The 25,014-nt window shown below is 44.5% G+C and overlaps 1 protein-coding gene across 1 annotated transcript in view; it reads right to left on the bottom strand.

Annotated features, from left to right (window-relative positions):
* LOC106602171 (zeta-sarcoglycan) overlaps window positions 1-25,014 on the bottom strand; it is a 344,550-nt gene that overhangs the window by 44,414 nt on the left and 275,122 nt on the right. Inside the window, exons 4-6 of the mRNA XM_045722923.2 lie at window positions 17,800-17,887; window positions 9,918-10,040; window positions 1,017-1,089 (exon numbers count right to left, since the gene is read on the bottom strand). Coding sequence (XP_045578879.1) covers window positions 1,017-1,089; window positions 9,918-10,040; window positions 17,800-17,887 — 284 coding nt within the window. The remainder of the gene's footprint in view (window positions 1-1,016; window positions 1,090-9,917; window positions 10,041-17,799; window positions 17,888-25,014) is intronic.

A 25,014-nucleotide genomic window follows, 5' to 3' on the forward strand; every position in this document is an offset into this window, starting at 1 on the left:
ACAATAACAAAATAGATATCAAATAAGAGATATCTGATCCTGGATCCATTTAGATCGTAGTGATTACATGGAAATGGGGATTGCTGATTCTAGTGCTGATCTAGGATCAGGTCCCCCTTCTCCATGTAATGTTACTCATGACGATCTGAAAGACAACACTGATCCTAGCAACTCTACTCTGAGACCAGAGGAGGCTGCTGAGGGGAGGAGGGCTCATAATAATGGGTGGAACGGAGCGAATGGAATGGCATCAAACTATCTCTTTGATGTGTTTGATACCTTTTCACTTATTCTGCTCCGGTCATTACCACGTGCCCGTCCTCCCCAATTAAGGTGCCACCAACCTCCTGTGGCTGAGACGCTTTATGAATACAGACCCTGGTTCATTCTATCCATCAGCCATTGACTGAGAGGGTCGATGCAGTGTGCCCTCGGTCACTAGCTAAGCCTGTATAAAGCATCTCATCTGATCCTTACCTGGGTTTAATCTAGACGACTGGAGAGTGTATGGAGGAGCAGCCTGGCCAGGACTGTCCTCTTAAAGAGCCGTATAACTGCACTGCACTACAGTCTCTACTGTACGCTCACATCAGGATGACCAATCCGCCAAGGCCGATGGGTTTGTGTGTGTGTGTGTGTGTGTGTGTGTGTGTGTGTGTGTGTGTGTGTGTATGTCCAGCCATCTGTGTGTGTGTGTGTGTGTGTGTGTGTGTGTGTGTGTGTGTGTGTGTGTGTGTGTGTGTGTGTGTGTGTGTGTGTGTGTGTGTGTGTGTGTGTGTGTGTGTCTATCCATCTACATGTGTGTGTCTATTTGTGTGTATGTGTGTGTGTATGTGTGTGTCCAGCCATCGTGTGTGTGTGTGTGTGTGTGTGTGTGTGTGTGTGTGTGTGTGTGTGTGTGTGCGTCGTGCTTGTGTGTGTGTCCATTTGTGTGTGTGTGTGTCCATCCATCTACATGTGTGTGTCTATTTGTGTGTGTGTCAGATTGTGTGTGCATGTGATCCCAGAATTCTTACTTGAGATCCTGGAAAGGTTCTGCTCTGATGTGGGATGTCTCCACTGAATGTCCGAAGACGACGCCTTCGTTCCCTGAGAAAGACAATAGAAAGACAACAGAAGAACAATATGAGGACAATAGAAAGACAATATAAGGACAATAGCAGTACAATAGAAGCCATAGAAGGACAATAGAAGGACAATAGGACACTAGTAGTACAATAGAATGAGACAATAGTAGGACAATATAAGGACAGTACAAGTACAATAGAAAGAGAAGAGTAGCACAATAGAAGGACAATATATATATATATATATATATATATATATATATATATATATATATACACACACATATACACACACTACCGTGCACAAGTTTGGGGTCACTTAGAAATGTCCTTGTTTTTGAAAGAAAAGCACATTTTTGTCCATTAAAATAACATTAACTGATCAGAAACACAGTGTAGACATTGTTAATGTTGTAAATGACCATCACTCCTGTGTTCCAATGGCACGTTGTGTTAGCTAATCCAAGTTTATCATTTTAAAAGGATAATTGATCATTAGAAAACCCTTTCGCAATTATGTTAGCATAGCTGAAAACTGTTGTTCTAATTAAAGAAGCGAGAAATTAAGAGAAGTCTATTACTATGAAGTCTATTCCATGCGAGAAATTACCAAGAAACTGAAGATCTGGAACAACTCAGTGTACAACTCCCTTCACAGAACAGTGCAAACTGGCTCTAACCAGAATAGAAAGAGGGGTGGGAGGCCCCGGTGCACAACTGAGCAAGAGAACAAGTACATTAGAGTGTCTAGTTTGAGAAACAGATGCCTCACAAGTCCTCAACTGGCAGCTTCATTAAATAGTACCCGCAAAACATCAGTCTCAACGTCAACAGTGAAGTGGCGACTCTGGGATGCTGGCCTTCTAGATAGAGTTGCAAAGAAAAAGCCATATCTCAGACTGGCCAATAAAAAGAAATGATTAAGATGGGCAAAAGAACACAGACACTGGACAGAGGAACTCTGCTTAGAAGGCCAGCATGCCGGAGTCGCCTCTTCACTGTTGACGTTGAGACTGGTGTTTTGCGGGAACTATTTAATGAAGCTGCCAGTTGAGGACTTGTGAGGTGTCTGTTTCTCAAACTAGACATACTAATTATAAAATAACACATATGGAATCATGTGGTGACCAAAACGTGTTAAACAAATCCATTAAAAAAATATATATTATTTCACCTTTATTTAACCAGCTAGGCTAGTTGAGAACAAGTTCTCATTTACAACTGCGACCTGGCCAAGATAAAGCAAAGCAGTGCGACACAAACAACAACACAGAGTTACACATGGAATAAACAAACATACAGTCACTAATACAATAGAAATGTCTATGTCACGTCTTCCGCCGAAGTCGGCTCCTCTCCTTGTTCGGGCGGCGTTCGGCGGTCGACGTCACTGGCTTTCTAGCCATCGCCGCTCCATGTTTCATTGATCCATTTGTTTTGTCTTGTTCCCTGCACACCTGATTTACATTCCCCAATCACACTGCATGTATTTATTCCTCTGTTCCCCCTCATGTCTTTGTGTGATATTGTTTGTGTTACGTGTTATTTTGTGACGCGCCAGACTGGTGTTCTTATATTCTGTGTTGTTTACGAGGTATGTTTATTTGTTAAATATACATTTTGTGACTGTTTGCATGTTTTTTTGCACTTTTGCCAATTGGCTGGAGGTTTTGACGCAGTTGTGTCCGTCTGTTGGTTTCTCCTACCTCAATAAAGTGTGCGCCTGTTCACAACCCTCTGCTCTCCTGCACCTGACTTCGCTACCAGTACGCACATCCTTGACAGTCTATATACAATGTGTGCAAATGAGGTAAGATAAGGGAGGTAAGGCAATAAATAGGCCATAGTGGCAAAATAATGGCAATTTAGCAATTAAACACTAGAGTGATAGATGTGCAAATGATGGATGTGCAAGTATAGACACTGGGGTGCAAAGGAGCAAAAACAAATAACAGTATGGGATGGGGTTGTTGAATGGGCTATTTACAGATGGGCTATGTACAGGTGCAGTGATCTGTGAGCTGCTCTGACAGCTGGTGCTTAAAGTTAGAGAGGGAGATATGGGTCTCCAGCTTCAGTGATTTTTGCAATTCGTTCCAGTCATTGGCAGCAGAGAACTGGAAGGAAAGGCGGCCAAAGGAGGAATTGGCTTTGGGGGTGACCAGTGAAATATACCTGCTGGAGCGCGTGCTACGGGTGGGTGCTGCTATGGTGACCAGTGAGCTGAGATAAGGCGGGGCGTTACCTAGCAAAGACTTATAGATGACCTGGAGCCAGTGGGTTTGGCGACGAATATGAAGTGAGGGCCAGCCAATGAGAGCATACAGGTCGCAGTGGTGGGTAGTATATGGGGCTTTGGTGTGATAGACTGCATCCAATTTGCTGAGTAGGGTGTTGGAGGCTATTTTGTAAATGACATCGCCGAAGTCAAGGACCGGTAGGATAGTCAGATTTACGAGGGTATGTTTGGCAGCATGAGTGAAGGATATATATTTTATATTTAATATTCTTCAAAGTAGCCACACTTTTACTTGATGGCAGCTTTGCACACTCTTTGCATTCTCTCAATGAGCTTCATAAGGTAGTCACATGGAATGCATTTCAATTAACAGGTGTGCTTTCTTAAAAGTTAATTTGTGGAATTTCTTTCCTTCTTAATGCGTTTGAGCCAATCAGTTGTGTAGTGACAAGGTAGGGGTGGTATACAGAAGATAGCCCTATTTGGTAAAAGACCAAGTCCATATTATGGCAAGAACAGTTCAAATAAGCAAAGAAAAATGACAATCCATCATTACTTTAAGACATGAAAGTCAGTCAATGCGTAACATTTCAAGAACTTTGAAAGTTTCTTCAAGTGCAGTAGCAAAACCCATCAAGCGCTATGATGAAACTGGCTCTCATGAGGACCACCACAGGAAAGGAAGACCCTGAGTTACCTCTGCTGCAGATGATACGTTCATTAGAGTTAACTACCAAAATAAATGCTTCACAGAGTTCAAGTAACAGACACATCTCAACATCAACTGTTCAGAGGAGACTGCGTGAATCAGGCCTTCATGGTCGAATTGCTGCAAAGAAACCACTACTAATGGAACTAGCTTGGGCACAATCAATGGACATTAGACCGGTGGAAATCTGTCCTTTGATCTGATGAGTCCAAATTTGAGATTTTTAGTTCCCACCGCCGTGTCTTTGTGATGCAGAATAGATGAACGGATGACCACTGCATGTGTGGTTCCCACCGTGAAGCATGGAGCAGGAGGTGTGATGGTGTGGGGGTGCTTTGCTGTTGACACTGTCTGTGATTTATTTAGAATTCAAGGCACACTTACAGTGAGGGAAAAAAGTATTTGATCCCCTGCTGATTTTGTACGTTTGCCGACTGACAAAGTAATGATCAGTCTATAATTTTAATGGTAGGTTTATTTGAACAGTGAGAGACAGAATAACAACAAAAAAATCCAGAAAAACGCATGTCAAAAATGTTATAAATTGATTTGCATTTTAATGAGGGAAATAAGTATTTGACCCCTCTGCAAAACATGACTTAGTACTTGGTGGCAAAACCCTTGTTGGCAATCACAGAGGTCAGATGTTTCTTGTAGTTGGCCACCAGGATTGCACATATCTCAGGAGGGATTTTGTCCCACTCCTCTTTGCAGATCTTCTCCAAGTCATTAAGGTTTCGAGGCTGACGTTTGGCAACTCGAACCTTCAGCTCCCTCCACAGTTTTTCTATGGGATTAAGGTCTGGAGACTGGCTAGGCCACTCCAGGACTTTAATGTGCTTCTTCTTGAGCCACTCCTTTGTTGCCTTGGCCGTGTGTTTTGGGTCATTGTCATGCTGGAATACCCATCCACGACCCATTTTCAATGCCCTGGCTGAGGGAAGGAGGTTCTCACCCAAGATTTGACGGTACATGGCCCCATTCATCGTCCCTTTGATGCAGTGAAGTTGTCCTCTCCCCTTAGCAGAAAAACACCCCCAAAGCACAATGTTTCCACCTCCATGTTTGACGGTGGGGATGGTGTTCTTGGGGTCATAGGCAGCATTCCTCCTCCTCCAAACACAGCGAGTTGAGTTGATGCCAAAGAGCTCCATTTTGGTCTCATCTGACCACAACACTTTCACCCAGTTATCCTCTGAATCATTCAGATGTTCATTGGCAAACTTCAGACGGGCATGTAGATGTGCTTTCTTGAGCAGGGGGACCTTGCGGGCGCTGCACGATTTCAGTCCTTCACAGCGTAGTGTGTTACCAATTGTTTTCTTGGTGACTATGGTCCCAGCTGCCTTGAGATCATTGACAAGATCCTCCCGTGTAGTTCTGGGCTGATTCCTCACCGTTCTCATGATCGTTGCAACTCCACGAGGTGAGATTTTACATGGAGCCACTGGCCGAGGGAGATTGACAGTTCTTTTGTGTTTCTTCTATATGCGAAAAATCGCACCAACTGTTGTCACCAACTCACCAAGCTGCTTGGTGATGGTCTTGTAGCCCATTCCAGCCTTGTGTAGGTCTACAATCTTGTCCCTGACATCCTTGGAGAGCTCTTTGGTCTTCGCCATGGTGGAGAGTTTGGAATCTGATTGATTGCTTCTGTGGACAGGTGTCTTTTATACAGCTAACAAACGGAGATTAGGAGCACTCCCTTTAAGAGTGTGCTCCTAATCTCAGCTCGTTACCTGTATAAAAGACACCTGGGAGCCAGAAATCTTTCTGATTGAGAGGGGGTCAAATACCTATTTCCCTCATTAAAATGCAAATCAATTTATAACATTTTTGACATGCGTTTTTCTGGATTTTTTGTTGTTGTTATTCTGTCTCTCAGGGTTCAAATAAACCTACCATTACAATTATAGACTGATCATTTCTTTGTCAGTGGGCAAACGTACAAAATCAGCAGGGGATCAAATACTTTTTTCCCTCACTGTAATCAGCATGGCTGCCACAGCATTCTGCAGCAATACGCCATCCCATCTGGTTTGCGCTTAGTGGGACTATCATTTGTTTTTCAACAGGACAATGACCCAACACACCTTCAGGCTGTGTAAGGGCTATTTTACCAAGAAGGAGAGTGATGGAGTGCTACATCAGATGACCTGGCCTCCACAATCACCTGACCTCAACCAAATTGAGATGGTTTGGGTTGAGTTGGACCGCAGAGTGAAGGAAAAGCAGCCAACAAGTGCTTAGCATATGTGGGAACTCCTTAAAGACTGTTGGAAAAGCATTCCAGGTGAAGCTGGTTGAGAGAATGCCAAGAGTGTCCAAAGCTGTCATCAAGACAAAGGGTGGCTACTTTGAAGAATATAAAATATAAAATACATTTTGATTTGTTTAACCCTTTTTGGGTTACTACATGATTCCATGTGTTAGTTCATAGTTTTGATGTCTTCACTATTATTCTACAATGTAAAAAATAAAGGAAAACTGTTGAATGAGTAGGTGTGTCTAAACCTTTGACTGGTACTGTATATAATGTAATTCAAGCCAGCTAAGGTCCTGATTAGCCAGTCCTGTGTAAAATGACACTGATGATGAGAAGTCCTGTGATATTACAATATTCATGTGTGTGATACTGACACCACGTCTCACATGTATGATGTGAGAATTGGCCATTTTGAAAGGTACACACGTATATACACTGAGTAGACAAAATATTATGAACACCTTCTTAATATTGAGTTGCCTTAAAGCCCTCAGAACAGCCTCAATTCATCTGGGTTATGGACTCTGCAAGGTGTCGAAAGCGTTCCACATGGACTCCAATGCTTCACACCGTTGTGTCAAGTTGGCTGGATGTCCTTTAGGTGGTGGACCATTATTGATACACACAGGAAACTGTTTAGCATAAAGAAACCCAGCAGCGTTGCAGTTCTCCTACTACAATAACCCGTTCAAAGGCACTTAAATATTTTGTCTTGCCCATTCACCCTCTGAATGGCACACATACACAATCCATGTCTCAATTCTCTCAAGGCTAAAAAAAATCCTTCTTTAACCTGTCTCCTCCCCTTCATCTACACTGATAGAAGTGGATTTAACAAGTGATATCAATAATGTTCCTAATGTTTTGTCCACTCAGTGTATGTTAGAAGTTTCAGGTTTCAAACTTTATTCGCCACGTGCCCAGGATACAACAGGTGTAAAACAGTACAGTGAAATTCTTAACTTGAGAGTTCTTTCCCAACAATGCAGATAATAATAGAAAATAGAATAGAAACATGTATCCAAAAATAACATCAGTCTAAGTACATTTACATTTGGCAGACGCTCTTATCCAGAGCGACTTACAGTAGTGAATGCATACATTTCATACATTTTTTTTCCCCCGTACTGGTCCCCCGTGGGAATTGAACCCACAACCCTGGCGTTGCAAACACCATGCTCTACCAACAGAGCCACACGGGACCCAGTAGCCCATGTTAGAAGACATGGCAATGACATCATATCTCCCCACACTAAACAGAGATAGAATGAGAGATGTTCTAGCATGGAGCACATACAGAAACATCAGTTTTCCCCAGTGGTCAGGCAGTGCTAGTCGAGTCGAGACTCTGACCATTTCCATCCGCAGCCTTCCCCCACGTCGAGTGTCTTTCGTCTGCTCATGCCTAACCCCTATTACCTCCTGTTCACTGGCCTCCTCTGTCCATCTTCCCTCCATCCCTCCCACCTTCCTCCAACCCTCCCTCCTTCCTCCATGCTTTCATTCTCCGGACGTGAGCGACGAAAGACAACATCCATCACCTTGCAGACCTCCGCCACTTTACCTCCCTCCCTCCATCTCTCACTCTCATTTCCCCTCCCTTTCTTTCTTTCCTGGCTTTGTAATGGACAGATCTTTCCAATTACAGAGGGGAAAAAGGAGGAGGATGGAGGAGGGGTGTCTGTTCGCCCGCAACCCCCGACTGCTTCCACTTGACCTCCCCGCCGCCTCGTTTACCGAGAGAGACCACCGCGCCAGGAAAGCAAACAGAGCTAGGCATGTGATTTTTCTCTCTTGATCTTTCCTTCTCTCTCTCTACTTCTCCCTCTCTCTCCCATTTTCTCTCTCTCTTTCCTTTTTTCCCTCTCTCTCTCTTTCCTTTTTTCTCTCTCTCTCTCTCTCTCTCTCTCTCTAAACTGATGTCTGCATGTAGGCCACACACAACAACTGTCTGAGTTCTGCTCAACCCACTCACTAGCAGTCGCTGTGCTTTACTGCACACAGGCCCTTAGCACCATCACAATCTATCTGGTTGCTATAGGAGCACTGATCTGTGAATGGAGCCTTTTAGACTGGGTAAAGCCACCCAACTGACCCGCATTTAACATATAACTAACTGTACCTACAACTGCTTCAAACCCAACCTCAGTCCCGCAAGATTATTTTAAGCGTATGTGACACAGCTCACATGCCAGGCATGGACTCAACGATTTTGCTCCCTATAGGCAATATTAAAAATGCTCAAAAATAACCGAAGAAATAGGTTAAATTACCAGAGATTCTCGCATGGCCCATTATATTAGGCTATCGGTATTGCTCTGCTACATCAGCAAATAGTCTAGAAGTAGTTTGAAGAGAGCAGATTCGGAGAGACTTGCACTTTCTCTTGAGCTACATTTTATAGCCTACCTTTTAGGAGTGGGACGATTTTCCGACCGAGACAAATATGGGCGATCAATATTTATTTATAACCAAATTTAGTAATCTATAACCTAATCCTATTAAGGAAGTACATTTCCTTGGAAAGATAACGGCCACGTGTTTCTCCGTCCATGTATAGACTATAGCCTACTCTATTTAATTGAGACCACACGCGTACCTGATCTCGCGCGTATGGCTACTGAACTTGAAGCAGCAGGAATGATGAGAGAGGAGACTTTCTCTTGAGCTACGTTTTGCATATATGATCTAGCTTATCCTTTGGGAGGATGATTTGCAGGCAGAGACAAATAAATGGGTAATGAAAAGGCTCAATGCTCGCTCACCGTGGTACAGTAGCTTACGATGATCGAAGGTTTGGATTGCACCTCGACTCACGTTGGTTGAGCGCCCTGCACTTCTTTCCGTTATCAATAATGATTTACAGGCATTGTAAATTTCCTTGAAAAGATAACTACTACTTGGTTCTCCGTTTATGCATAGGCAGCCTACTCTATATATAAATGATTTGTGGGTAACGATTGAATTAAAAAAGTCAAAAATAAAAAATAAAAAAATTGGTTCTTTGCAAAGAGCAATTGGAAAAGCAAGAATTTAGCTAGGACTGTCTGGGAGTGGTCTAAGTGGGGAGGGGAAAACTGAAAACGAGCTGTTATTGGCAGATAGGTCTGGAACTCTCTTATTGGTCTATTAACTAATGTACAACATATATATAAAACACAGGACTGCACTGGGTCTTTAATAACAATCATTTGGGGGGTGCTTATATTTGTCCTAGTTCAAACATGTACAAGTCTGTAGTAGTACTTATGTGTGAATTTGAAATGTGTTTTTTTGGATATCCCAACTCCCCCTCCGAGTGAGGTCCCAGCCAGGGTCTCCCTCAACAGTGAGCAATTAAGGTAAAGTGCCTCGCTCAAGGGGACATCAACAGATTGATCACCTTGTCAGCTCGGGGATTCAAACCAGTGACTTTACGGTTACTGGCCAAACATTCTAATCGCTAGGCTACCTGTCGCCCTAGAGGCTACCTGCTGCCCTCCGTGTGTGTGTGTGTGTGTGTGTGTGGTGTGTGTGTGTGTGTGTGTGTGTGTGTGTGTGTGTGTGTGTGTGTGTGTGTGTGTGTGTGTGTGTGTGTGTGTGTGTGTGTGTGTGTGTGTGTGTGTGTGTGCCTGCATGCATGCGTATATGCGTTACCTGTCACCCTCAGTTTCTCAGTGCCGATGCTGATCTCCTTCTCGTCAGCGGAGAAGAGCACCCGCTCCCCGTCGGGACTCCTCACCTCGAACCTCTGACACTGGGCCTCCACCATCTCCGAGCCTGGAGAGAGCGGGAGAGAAAGAGAATTAGAATGAAAAATCCCCTTTGTTGGGTCAATGTCATACAAAACACAAACACATTGCAAACCATCACATATCACAACTCACCTCTATTGCAGGTGTTTACCTGAGGGCAGAGATGCAATGGTTTTTGAAGAGAGAATAAGGACAGTTGAGAGAGAGAGTTCTAACTATTTGCACATCATTATAACACAGTACATAGCCATAATATGACATTTGAAATGTGTCTCTTCCTTTGAAACTTGTGAGTGTAATGTTTACTGTTCATTTGTGACTGTTTATTTATCTTTAGTTTTTTATCTATTTCCCTTGCTTTAGCAATGTAAACATATGTTTCCCATGCTAATAAAAAGCCAATTGAATTGAGAGAGAGAGATAGAGAGCATGAAAGATGGTGAGAGACAGAGAGAGAGAGAGGGGAAGATAAAGAGAGGTAGAGAGAGAGAGAAAGGGAGAGAGAGAAAGCGGAGAAAGAGAGAGAGAGCATGAGAGAGAGGGAGAAAGAGGGAGAGATAGAGGGAGAGAGAGAGGTAGGGAGAGAGAGAGAGAAAGCGGAGAAAGTAAGCCAGTCTGTAAATAAAAGAGCGAGCTGAAAGCTGGGAAGGCAACTTTTAACCTTTGATCCTTGAGCACTGGTGCTCAACATAGTGTACTACTTGGTACAAACAGGTTCTTACACTGAAGTACTTGACCTAACAGCTTGTGGTTAAATGTTGCCTTTATACTGAACAATATTTATTTGAAAAGCCTTGTTTTTGAATGGCTGGTTGTGAATGGAGACATTTTTATTGAAACATGGATGGTAATGTAAAACAACCTATCGTGCTAGACCTGCAGCCTCTGTAACTCTAACCATGTGGCAGTACTGTACAGCACACAATAAGGAAACCTGACCTTGTGTCCCTGTTCCATTGAAGACTTGAGGCAGAAAAGCCTTGGTCTACAACTAAAAACCATTGCTTGTCTTACATAGCCATGTCAAAGGTAAAAAAATGCATAGCTATTAGCTATCACCTCCTGCACATCTTTCCGACCTTCAGGGACTGATAGGAGAGGGCATTATTTGTTTGTTGCCTCTTCATCCCTCCCTGCCTCCCTCCCTCCATTCCAATCCAATCCACTCTTCCTCCTCTCTTTTCATTTGGCCTTAAGTCTTGCTGAGCTGAGGTAAAAGCCTGTATCTATTGGAGGTTTCCAGCAGGTCTACTGCTAGCTGCTCGGAGCTGTGCTCTTCAGCCATTCCATCTGTCATTTAGCATCCCAGAGTGCCATGTCAGTCATAATAAGACTTTATTACTGGTGATCAATCTGGGATTACCTTCCACCTGATAAGGTAAAGAAAATGGCCGCTCCCTCTCTGGCCCTTAAACACATGGGACAGTTAAAGCTATCCTGCTGTGCTGGCTGGATTTTCAGTGCTTCTTTTGTTGTTGTTTGTTTACTTCTCAGGTTCTCTTTTTAATGTGTGTTTCTGGATTCCGAGGCTCGTTTTTCTGTTGTTTAAATGGCACTTTTTTTCTGTTCCGTCTTCATTGATTCGTACTAATGAAAATAATTGTTCCAATGAGGATGAAAGGATTTGAAATTGTTTGCAATAAAGACACTGTGGGCTGTTACCCAGCGGAGATACATTTCTGATAACAATTAGTATTGGGGCAATTATACTGTAGTCTCTTGAAATTGATCTTGAAAAATCAAACAGTTGGGCATCAATCTGCCCAGCGATGAAACGTGGTTTCTATTTCTTTCTTTCTTCTGGTGCCGTTCAAAAAAATCCATCATGTATGCAATTCAGATCCTCCTCATGTAGACTCCTATAAGTGGTTTGCAGAGTTTGACAACTTGTTTTTCTACGAGCCCCATCTGATTAAAAGAAAAAACTTGGAATAATGATGACGGTTGGAGATTAATAGTACCCCACTCCCTCAGATAAAGCCAATCTAATTCCGATGGATGCCGATAACAGCAGGAGTCCTCATTAAGAAAAGTGTTAATTTATGTGCTCATTTGATTAATCCCCACTTGACCGAATCTTACTATGATGGGTTTCTCAGGGGCCCTTATTCATATGCTGTGCCTGGCTCCTCTCCTGTTCCTGCTCTGCCTGCTGGCGATGGTACGGATATGATACAAGCAGACACAGAAAAGCAAAAGGGATGGGAGGAAAATAAAGGATGTAAAGAGAAAGAGAGAGAGAGAGAGAGAGAGAGAGAGAGAGATTGGGGTGACAAACTGAGAACCAGAAATAAATAGCCGTGGCATCGCCGCAGACTACATCAAAACAACAGTGCGGTATTCAAATTAAACTCTCTCTCCTGCTGATGTCACTCCATTGCTCTGTCTCCCTCTCTCTTGCTCTGGGAGAGAAGGGGAATTGCAGGCATAGGGGGGTGCGTTAAGGAAGAGGATGCTGGCGTGACGGATGTGGGGTGGCGGGCGTTGCTCTCGGGGGTCCGGCGACACACTTAGGCGCCACGGTTGTGAATAAATCACTAGATGCTTTAAAAAACGTGTAAATGCGGCAGTGACCAAGGCATCGAGTCACAGCAGGAAGCATTCACCCCCCCCCCCCACCACCGGCCAGGGCGCCGTTCTGTTCGATTCTGCTCAACCTCTCACTGAATTTCCAAATTACTGTTTGACTCTGATTACATTTGCAACATGGCGACAACAGCGCTCAGCATCAATAGCGCCTGGCATCAACAACCTCAACCGTCCTTCAGATCCCATAGACTTCCACTTACAGGAGATACGCTCCAAAGATCATCAACAACCTCAACCGTCCTTCAGATCCCATAGACTTCCACTTACAGGAGATACGCTCTAAAGATCATCAACAACCTCAACCGTCCTTCAGATCCCATAGACTTCCACTTACAGGAGATACGCTCCAAAGATCATCAACAACCTCAACCGTCCTTCAGATCCCATAGACTTCCACTTACAGGAGATACGCTCCAAAGATCATCCACAACTCCAGTCCCCCAGATACAACCACAGGGGAATTACTCCTATTCACACAAGCAGAGCAACAACACCACGCAAGAAAGATAATGGCATTCTAGATCCAGGCGTTAAGCCACTATTAATAATACTTGATGAACATTCCATGTTTTCATGCCCGTGATCTAGGCACATTTTTTTCTTTGGCTCTGAGGTACATGACTTCAGTTTAAGAAAAATGTCGACTTTAGTGAGGTACATTTTTAGAATGCTCTCTTACATTTTTAAACGTCGTCGGAAAGGCAAAAGCAGTGCTAACTGACTCTGACTGACTCCCTGACAGCTCCGTATGTCCTCACCGTCAAAAAACGTCAAAACGGATGAATTTAAACATCAGCGGTATGTGGCGTAAGACCGTGATAAGTGGTTGTCTCACCAAGCCACCTTAAAATGAATGTCACTCTGGATAAGTGTCTACTAAATGACCATAATAACTGTAAATGTAAAATAAGAGGGGAAAATGGCTGCTGGACGTCAAAGAAAACCCTCCAGAGCAGAGTTTACACTCACAACACTTCACGGGATGGCTTGTTAGAACACTTTGGAACACTTTGGAGAAGACAAGGACATCGCCACTTAGCCACAACCGGTGATAAGAAGTAGTTAAATCCACATTGACAGCAGCAGCCCACACCGAGGAGATATTGGGTCTGGACTGTCGTCTGAAACTTTTGCTCCTCAGAAGATTAATGACAACAGGGCGTTATAAACGAGCTGCTCGAGATCATTCATTGATACAGATTTTCCTGTGATTAGAGAAGGATGAAGGATGATCCTCTGTGGTGATATTGAACACGCAGGAAATGTCACTTGTTAAATCAGAGATAGGGTTCCTGGCCGACGACATTGCAGATGTGACATTGCATCAACCAAAGGTTGAGTGCCACGTCAATGACTGTCAGGCATCACATTGCTATAGGATATACTGTGGTTAGTGAATATGTTCAACACCCAGGCGTCGTGAGACAGCAGATGACTGCTTTTTAGTCAGTCTGGAACGCGGGCAGTTTGGAGGGTTTGGTGAGAACCACGAAGAGGGAAGGGGCAATCCCTGTTTGGTGCCATTTTGACTTGTCAAATACAAAGAAGAGGGAACGGGGGAAGAGACCACAAATTCTGGAGTCATTTTGGCCCGTCAAAATATAAAGTCTGAAGTAAAAAGTTTGGAACTCGTCGAGTTAGTTGGTCACGGGTAAGTCACGGCACGGCCCCTTTAACTTTGAACGAGGGCTGAAAAACGCTGAATTAATTTGGACTTTCAAAAGTAAACACTGAAGAAGGTGATGCAACTCTGCGAAACAACGAGGTCATCGCTGGTCTCTTTTTGAAGTGCTGAAATCAGTCAGAGAGCGGAGTCTCCTGGAAGAAGACCTTTTGACTCTTTGAAGGTGCTTTTTGAAAAACTAAAGAGCCGTGGAGTGAAGGAGTCAGAAAACTGCAGCGCACAGCAACTTTTACCCCAGGTTAGAAAAACTACACATGATTTATGGACAAACATACACAAATGATGTATCTAAATTTGATTACACTCATTAATAAAGAGCACGGGAGAAAAAAGGAAAAAGTGAAAAAGTTCAGGAGAATCTTTTTAGTCAGGGAGACGAAGGAGGCAAAGAAGAAACAATGCTAAAGGTTGATTTAATCACACACTATTCATAGCTATCTGTAAACACAGAGGCCTGCTGTGTCATCTGTACACACACATCAATAACCGGCATGACATTGATGGGAACAAAGCAAAATAAGTATTTCCTTCATAAAAAGGGACAGATTCTATTCTAACATATGTCCCAATATACCTATAGCAAATATGTTCTCATTGAGAATGATCTCGCGTCACAAAGCATATGCAATGCTAGTTCATCACCTTTTATAGGCCACCTGTAAAGAACAGTTGCAAACTGTCGGTAGTAGCTACAGGGAAAGACGGCCCCATGCCCCGTACAGGCACAGCAGACATGATCAAATGTATAATTCATATTCCTGTCACTGCAGCTGCCTCTTACCCAGAATGACTCAAGGGCAAGTTAGACTTTGAGTACATACCAAATTGCTTAATAGCAAGTAAGAGCAAATACCAAAATAACAAGGAAGTAGAGCTTTCAACACCTGTTCCTATTGGACACTAAGAATGGGTGACAGAGCGGGGATCCAATTAGAGTGCCTCATTCTATCTCTTTACCCCAAACTATTGTGTGGTAATCACAGAACATCTCCCACTCTAACCCTTGCCTTAATCCATTCCACACGATACAGCAGCTGGACAAAAACATTTGTGGAACGATTCCTCCGAGATAAAAGAGAAAATAATTACTGAGCAGGAGAAGATAACGGGGCATAAATGAAGCCCGAAGTTTAGAAGCTCATTACGAAGTCATAGGGGAGTTTGCCAGCTTAAGGTTTGAAGTCCATTTCTTCTAGGAAAGAGAAAAGGAGAGGAAAGCGTATAAAAGGATTGTTTTGGATAGAGTGTTCGGATGGACGGTGAAAGTCACTTCTAAAATTGGCAGCGTGGCGGGTGAGAGTGATCCCTGTGACGTTGTTGTCACACACTCACAGTCACACACGCCCTTATGCGCTGTCTTTCCCAAAAATGCATTTTGGCCCTCATCGCCAGTTTTGGTCGCCTGTCTCCTGCCACGGTCATAATGAAATCTTCTCGCAAAGTGAGAAAGCCTTTTATTACCCAGAATGCACTTATACAAATGAAAAGTCAATGACACACCCCAACAACAACAAAAAGACAACAGGCGTTCCCGTTCGCCCTCGCTGTCCTCCGAGCAGCTGGGCCCCACATCCAGAAAATACTCTCATGATGTTATTCTCTCTCCGAGGGGGGAAGGAGGACACAGGACTAGGAGATTGCTGCTGTAGACTGATCCAAGGACAGTTTTTAGTTTTTCTTCACTTCTGATTGTTAAGGATTTTGAGAGGCTTAGCTGATCCTAGATCTGTGGTTAAAGGCAATTTCTACATGGAGAGGAGGACAATAGCATTTTGGTGTCAGAGAGGGGGGCCAAAAGCCTACTTTCAGTGGGCCAAGTTCACTTTTCATTTTTACGAGCCCTGATTCGGATATGGGCCGTGACAGGTCCTCACTCAAATTAACGAGGTGACAGGACATGAGAGGAAGGAAGGAGGGAGGGAGGAAAAGAGGGACGATAAAACAGAGTGCAGCGCTCAAGGCTCAGTGATGGCCATGTCTGTTCCTTTGTGCCCTTAGCAACTGGCTGAGGCAGGGGAATAAGGGTGTGTGTGTGTGTGTGTGTGTGTGTGTGTGTGTGTGTGTGTGTGTGTGTGTGTGTGTGTGTGTGTGTGTGTGTGTGTGTGTGTGTGTGTGTGTGTGTGTTTGCACATGTATGTGTTTGTCTGTGTGCGAATGCATGTGCGTGTGTGTCGTTGGCTGGAGTTCCAATGCCCTAATAGCACCAAGGTGAACTGTGTGTGTCTCCTCCAAGGACCTTACGATCAGAGCACGTCAGCCGTGATTTCAAAGTGTGCCTCATAATTGACTGAAATATCATTTATCTGAGCTTATGGACAGAGGAACTTCAAAATACAGACAGACAGACAGACAGACAGACAGACAGACAGACAGACAGACAGACAGACAGACAGACAGACAGACAGACAGACAGACAGACAGACAGACAGACAGACAGACAGACAGACAGACAGACAGACAGACAGACAGACAGACAGAGTAAATTAAAGAGAGAGAGAGAGAGAGACAGACAGACAGACAGAGAGAGAGAGACAGACACACAGACAGACAGACAGAGAGAGAGTAAATTAGAGAGAGAGAGAGAGAGAGAGAGAGATACAGAGAAAGTAAATTAGAGAAAGAGAGAAAGAGAGAGAGAGGAAACGTCTGGATGGGACGATCAGGAATGCCGAGTAGAACTTGGAAGATGAATGTTATCACTGCTAGCCAGTTCACAGACGGAGAACAGGAAGAGATAGAGAGGAAAGGAGAGAGCGATAGAGAGGGGGAAAGAGGGAGGGGGAGGAGTCAGAGGGAATGGAGGAAGAGACGAGTATTAGAAAGAGAGAGAGAGACTAACACACTAAGGTTGCCTGAGTACCACACTAAGGGACAGGGTCATACTGGTCTCACCAGGTACCCTTATCTCCTTGGACCAGTGGCCACTAAGCTGATAAGTACAATGACAGCCATCTAAGAAAGTTGAGTCTCTCTCTCTCTCCTTGTGGGTCCCACTAGTCCCTTCCAGATACCAGAGTTTCCATTCCATTCCAGGACAAAATCTCCCAATCAATCATGGCCATATCCAAGGGGGCAGCAGTCTAGTAAAACGCACGCCCCTTTCCTCCTGACTAGAAAGTGTGTGAATGTTGTCAACATGCTGACTCAGAGCTCCTTCAGAAACCCTTCAGAATCCTTCTGGAATCTCTGACAGGAGGAGAGGAGGGAATTCTGTTCTGGACTTCCGGAACAATGCAGAACTCCCCCAGAATGATGTGTTGGTGCCAGCAAGTCAGTCAGTCAGTGAGGCACCATGTGGTGTGGCCAAGGGGGCGGGGATAGTTAACGGAAGCCCCATCATGTGCTTGGTTGCTTGGTCGGGTTCCCCTCAGCCTGGGGGATTCTGAGGCCCTGCCCAAGATGGGCTACTTTTGTTCAAGAGTCCAGGTAATCTGTGTGTGTGTGTGTGTGTGGGGGGGTGGGGGGGGGGGGGGTGCGTGTGGCCAGCTGGTGGCGACGGAGGCTGACTCACCCACAGTGAGCTGTCCTGTTAGCTGACCAAGGTTGTTTCTCGCGTTCACTGTCACATTCCTGTCTGACTGCAGGATCAGAGGATTGTCCTAGAGAGAGAGAAAGAGAATGAGAGAGAGAGAGAATGAGAGAGAGAGAGAGAGAGAGAGAATGAGAGAGAGAGAGAGAGAGAGAGAGAGAGAGAGAGAGAGTCAGCAAATAACTTTCCACGGTAGACCCCATCGCTAGAGCAAATGGCTACAGCGACAATGGATAATCTGCACAATAAATGTACAGGCACTGTTCGGGGTCAAGGACGAGTCAGTCACTCATGTTGCTGCTTAATAAACCCCTAACAGGCACTTTACATGCCAAACCATACAGAAAACTTCTCTTCCCCTTCCACCCCCTTCTCTCTCTCTCTGTGTAGGGTGGCAGGGAGCCTAGTGTGTTGGGCCAGTAACCGCAAGGTTAAAATATCCAAGCCAGAAAGGTGATGAAAATATATTGATGTGCCCTTGAGCAAGGCACTTAACCCTAATATGCTCCAGGGGCGTTGCACCACTATGGATGACCCTGTAAAACAACACATTTCACTGTTATCTATCTGGTGTATCTGACAATAACAGCGTCTGTCTGTCTGTCTGTCTGTCTGTCTGTCTGTCTGTCTGTCTGTCTGTCTGTCTGTCTGTCTGTCTGTCTGTCTGTCTGTCTGTCTGTCTGTCTGTCTGTCTGTCTGTCTGTCTGTCTGTCTGTCTGTCTGTCTGTCTGTCTGTCTGTCTGTCTGTCTGTCTCTGTGATATTTCTAAAACAACCACCATGCCTGATGTAAGTGCAGAGTACACATCCTCACTGAGTTCCATTGAAGTCCATTGTGTTTGAAGAGCCACATGTTCCAACAGTTCTCTGAACTGATGTTGCCCTGCAACAGTCCTCTATAAATAAGTTCATCCCTCCCCATTCCATCTGAGTACAACATGCGGTGATTGTGACTCACTCATTCCTAGAGCATTTAGGCTTTGGACAGAGAGTGAATAATGCACACAACAGCAGAACGCTATGAACACTTAGTAGAAAGCTTAAAGTCAAAAGTCCGTTGAAATGAGGATTGAAATGGAATATGTTTTTCGTGACCTTCAGCGATGAGTATGAATACATCTTCAGATGTAAAATGGAGCAGTAGCGACTAAGATTGGGTTGCCATAAATGTTGATATAATTTCCTCAGGAATGGCGCCATTGAGGGATTCATTAACATGAATCACTCACATGGCCATTGCTACAAGCAATTTTAGAGAATCCCGATACAAAGGTACAACACCAAGGAAAACCCCGGCAGTCACTAAGTAAACCCACGTGTTTACACCAATGAGTCATCTAAACTCTATTGAATGGTCCTGATATGATCAGTAATTCAATTGCTGCAGCACACAGGCTGTCAATACACTCCACCTTGACCGTCAAATGATTTTCAGAATCTTCCCTTTCGTTCAAATGCAAATGTCTCAGCCACTCCGTGAAGTCACACGTTTATATTAAGCCAACTAAAAAGGGCCCTAAAAAGTCGCAAAGTCAGCCGTGAAGACCTTGGAGACATCTATGCCCTAAACCCTAGCCTTAACCCCTACCCTTACCCTAACCATAACCCTTACCTAATCTTAACCTTTACTTTAACCCTGACCTTAACCCTTACCATAACCATTTCAAATGTCAACGTCAATGGGGTAACGTCAGAGTTGGGACATCCCAAGAATCCCTGATAGCATAGACCATTCTAAAAGTTGCAAAGTCAGTAGTGAGGATCCTCTGAAAAGTCACAGGCTTATATTAAGCCAGCTAAATATTGCCCTAAAAGACGAGAGGTCAGCGGTGAGGACCCGTGGTTGTGGCCTGAGACTGGCTTAGCGAGCTTGACTGCAGGTCAGAGTTCATTTGATTGGTGAAGAGCACAAACACCATTAGAAACGCACGCACACGCCACACACACACACACACACACACACACACACACACACACACACACACACACACACACACACACACACACACACACACACACACACATACAGTTAGACACTGGGGCTCAGTTGAAGGGATTTAGATGTCTGAAGTGCTGGCTCTTTAGAAGTGTGCCAGGTGCCGATACCTCTCTCCCGGGGCGCTCTCCTTTGTTCCAGTTAGTTCCTCCTTTCTCCACCCTCCCTATACACCCCACATACAGTACGTACATGAAATATGGCACTTTGTGATGAAGTCACCTCCCAAGGTCAAGAGGAAACGTAGAAAGAGCTTTTGTAGAAGTGCTAACTATTGGACTTTTCCCTGGACCATGTGACCTGACCAGGTAAAACTACTGACCCCTCGTTACAAGCTATACATGTAGTCAGGTAAAACTTCTGGTCCTAGCTATGAAAAACACTGAAACAAGAGACTTTGAAACTGGCACGGTGCAAAACATGACATCATCATTTGAATCTTGAAAACAAAAGAAGGGGGTTGTGGTAAGAGTCAAACAGGGTTTATTTAGAGCAGCTTGTCACCCATAGTCATAGTCTCAATCACACACCGCAGGGTGGAGTTCACTAGCACCGTTCTGCCGCGTCGCCATAACTTAGGATAATTCATTCAAATAACTGTCTATGCTTTGGGCCGCCGTCGTCACGGTAGTCTCAAATTACAGAGGAAAAACTCTCACCTCGCCCCTACTTGCTGATTCCAAGTCAAGGTCGAAATGCAAAGTGCCCGGACAGTGTTTTTTTACACCCGCATGTGTGTAGAGGTGTGGGCCATAACACACTGTCAGGTAGATTTCTACCCAGAGACGAGGAAAGGTCATTGATTGGCCAAAGACCCCTAATCCAAGACTAGACCAGTTCCAGGCTGACTACATTGCAGATGCACGCCAGATCTCACAACGTCTGGATGGGTGTTTAACATATCAGCTAACCACATCATATGATAAAGAAATCTGATGCCCGATTGCACAGTCGAGGAGGTGGCACGCAACCATTGGCTGATGCAATGCAACATCTGCAGTGTAGTAGGCCTGGAACACCAAGGTGACCAGTACTCATCTTTACATACTTCTTCTTCACTGAACCAAAATGGTTCCACATAAAACCCATTTCTATACTGAGCAAAAATAACATGCAAAAATGTCAAAGATTTTACTGGGTTACAGTTCATATAAGCAAATCAGTCAATTGAAATAAATGCATTAGGCTCTAATCTATGGATTTCACATGACTGGGAAGGGGTGCAGCCATTGGTTGGCCTGGGAGGGCACTGGGGAGCCAGGCTCAGCCAATCAGAATGAGTTTTTCTCCACAAAATGGCTTTATTACAGACAGAAATATTCCTCAGGAAAGAAATACAAATAAAAGACTACCCACGGATGCCCAGACTGAATTTATTACATTCATTCTTAGAAGCAGGTCTCTCTCTCTAGCTCTCTCTCTCTATAATGAAAAACGTAGGGGAATGAATAAACTGCAGGTGACCCAATTTTTCTGTTGATTTCCCCAAATTAATATGCCGCTGTTCGGGCGTGAATTCAAATGAGAATATTCTGTTAAATTGGGAGAGAGTTGCTGATCCAATTGAGAGAGAGCAAGAGAGAGTGAGAGAGAGAGACAGATAGATTTTTTTCCCCCAGTCTGCCACCTGCGATTCATTATCCCCACTTTCATTGTTTTCTCCTGTTTATGACGGCAGGCCAAAACTTTAATAAATCACACCTGCTTGGCTCTAATTTTAGAATGCCGTGGACCGGCTCGGCGGTAACATTCACCAAATCATTTCGCCTCACCTAATTGGTGAATACCCCGCTCTTGGAATTAATTATTTGCAATGGCGCGTATGATGGGATTTAGTATTGTTCTCCACACAGTTTCAATTGATAGGACTTTGCTCAGCGTGAAAACATTTGGCCCTGAATCCTTCCATGGACTCATCTCCCCAAGGCTCAGCCACTGTAGCCTACGTTCAATTGTGTGTGATTTGAAGTCACTGTGGAAAAGAGCATATCCTAAATAATTACATGTAATTCTCTGTGGATTTCAGGGAAGCCTCAGAGCCCAAATACTGATTAACAAACATATATTAACTTTCAGCTGGTAAACAGACATCAGTGTAACCTTATTATCCCTCTTTCAAAGAAATAGCCCTTCCAATTATTCAATCTCTTCCGCCTTCAATTCTGTCATTTAAAGGTTTTCTGATGTCGGTTGCATCTTATATTGAAAGTGTTTGTATTTCGGCAATTACCCAGAAGCCTCTGTAGTCTAAGCCTGGGTTGGCTCTTCAAGTCCCACTGTACTAAGATTAATTAGCCAGTCAATAGATTCCCTTCACTTTGATCGTTTGTATAGGCGGACGCACGTCAGAAAGCTGAATTGAATTAGTTGGGTAATAAGCGGAAGAGTGCAGGGTTGGATTGGTAGGGTTTTATCGGTCTTTCAGCTTTGCTGCTGCGCATAGCTGTGAATAGCAATGCAGCTGGTGGAGGATAAATACGATATCCCTCCACAGGACTCTCTGAAGACCCCGCTGTCTGAATTTAGCCCTCTGAAGTGTGTGAATTTAGCAGGCAACCGAATGAGAAGAAAATAAAGAAAAAGTGCAACGCTTTCGGTGGCCCTCATAACGCATTACCAGAGGGGTTAACAAGCAATGGTGTTCATCAATGTGGTGTTGCTTAGGCATTCTGGACATTATTTTCAACTCTCCGCTCCCCTTTCCGACACGCGTGACATTATTCCATTGGCAGGTGCAGCAATAGTGTTTCCCGCTTCGATTACGTCCGCTTTCCGAAACGAGTGCCAGGTGGGTTTTAGTGAGTCTCAAGACAAAATTGACAAAACCAAAATGATTCAGTGTGTGAAATAATGGATTTCTCAGGGGCGTAGCACATCAACAGTAATATTCGTGCATCTACATCTGCATTGCTTGCTGTTTGGGGTTTTAGACTGGGTTTCCTGTACAGCACTTTGAGATATCAGCTGATGTAAAAAGGGCTTTATAAATACATTTGATTGATTGATTGATATAGAGGATGGATGAGCCGGATTGGCATCGGTGTCACGCCTGATGTCCACCAGATGATATGTGTTTTGTTTTCCAGGATGTATAGCCGCCATTTTCCGTAATTGACGTTCGCTTTTCAACTCGCTAAAAGCGTCTGTGTGTGTGTACTTCTGTTTGTACCACCTCACGGTAAAGCAACGCGCACGAGTTGATAATACTGAACGCATGCGGTTCACAGAACGTAGCGTTGCTGACTGCTCCACTGACAACTAATGACTTCCCCCGGAACGCAAAGAGTTTGATGCATCTGGTGGACATGAGGCATAACAGTGTGCCTCAGGGCACCATTTGTCTTTTCCCCAGCAGACTATCTTATCTGCCTTACCCCCCCCCCCCCCCCGCCGGGCCCGCCAAGCAGCAAATAAATCTGGCCCTGGAGAAGAAGACGCAACGCTGAGGTTCAACCTGGAGAACATTTGTTTAGGGAGCAGAAACAGTGAGTATAGTCATCACCATTCTCTGCAGCTCTACCTGAGTACTACACAGTTTGACTGTTCTACTCTGCCTAACCAGGACTCGGGTTGCAGGAGGGAAAATACAGCTACTCTTGTTCCTACCACTGACTGTGCTGTGCTTCTGGGATTCTCACTGCGTGTGTGCGTCCATGTGTTCATGCCTGCGCGTCTCCGACAGCGCGTGCCTTTCACCAAGCAAACAGAACGCACAGAGAACTCCAGAACTCTAGTAGCCAAGCTCCTCATCAGCCGGTCTTCAGCCACAACACTTCAAGAGCTTCTAATAGCTACATACGGTAGAAGACAATATGCAGTATGAGACAGCTTTGTACTTGACAAAAGCCAACTAAATATTTCAACTTTTACTGTAACTAAGAGCCTCTAGCATCAACCCTACCGGTACACAATGGACATACAACACCATGACATATAGCAGTATATATAGATCTGATCCATGTCTATTAATGGATCACACAAACTATTTTACCTAAATAATGTTCTATTGTCACATAAACTCTGGATAGGTCCAATGAAATGTGTTGTTTTACAGGGTCGGCCATAGTAGGACGTCGATTAGCGTTAAGTGCCTTGCTCAAGGGAACATTGATTGGTTTTTCACCTTGTCAGCTCGGGTATTCAAACCAGCGACCTTTTGGTTAGTGGCCCAATGCTCTACCTGCTAGGCTACAACACTCCACCAGCTGTCCCCAACGTTTTAGCACATCACATTCTGTACAAGTCGTCACATTCTAGAGACGTCCTTCAACAATGCAAAATCGTTATCATCACTGGAGGAAAGACAGACAATCCAAACCTGTTTGTATGAATGTGGACACAAACGGGAGACAGAACATTCTCATGCAATGTAAACACACACACACACACACACACACACACACACACACACACACACACACACACACACACACACACACACACACACACACACACACACACACACACACACACACACACACACACACGCACACACACACACACACACAGACACACAGAACCACCCCCCCACACACACACTCTCATGCAGTGCACACACAGTGAGACCTCTGCTCTCTTCTGTAGTCCACCTTGTTTGCACCCTGCGTATCCCAACATCCTTTGAGACGAGACCATGTGACGCATAGCGCCCACCTCTGATACTCCTTCTATCACCTCTATTATCCCCTTCACTCCTGCTGCTACTCAATCACCGTGCTGTCACACACACACACACACACACACACACACACACACACACACATTTTAAATACTTTATTTGAATCCACCAATCAAAGTTACCAAGAAAAAAAAGCACCTCCTTCTCCAAACAGCTAGGCTGCCCACGACAGCTGAAACAGAGCGGTACCTAGCCAACTGGTCTCCTTCTCCAAACAGCTAGGCTGCCCACGACAGCTGAAACAGAGTGGTACCTAGCCAACTGGTCTCCTTCTCCAAACAGCTAGGCTGCCCACGACAGCTGAAACAGAGCGGTACCTAGCCAACTGGTCTCCTTCTCCAAACAGCTAGGCTGCCCACGATAGCTGAAACAGAGCGGTACCTAGCCAACTGGTCTCCTTCTCCAAACAGCTAGGCTGCCCACGACAGCTGAAACAGAGCGGTACCTAGCCAACTGGTCTCCTTCTCCAAACAGCTAGGCTGCCCACGACAGCTGAAACAGAGCGGTACCTAGCCAACTGGTCT

Source organism: Salmo salar, chromosome 08 (genome assembly GCF_965601325.2).
Source record: "Salmo salar chromosome 08, fSalSal1, whole genome shotgun sequence".
Lineage (NCBI taxonomy): Eukaryota > Metazoa > Chordata > Actinopteri > Salmoniformes > Salmonidae > Salmo > Salmo salar.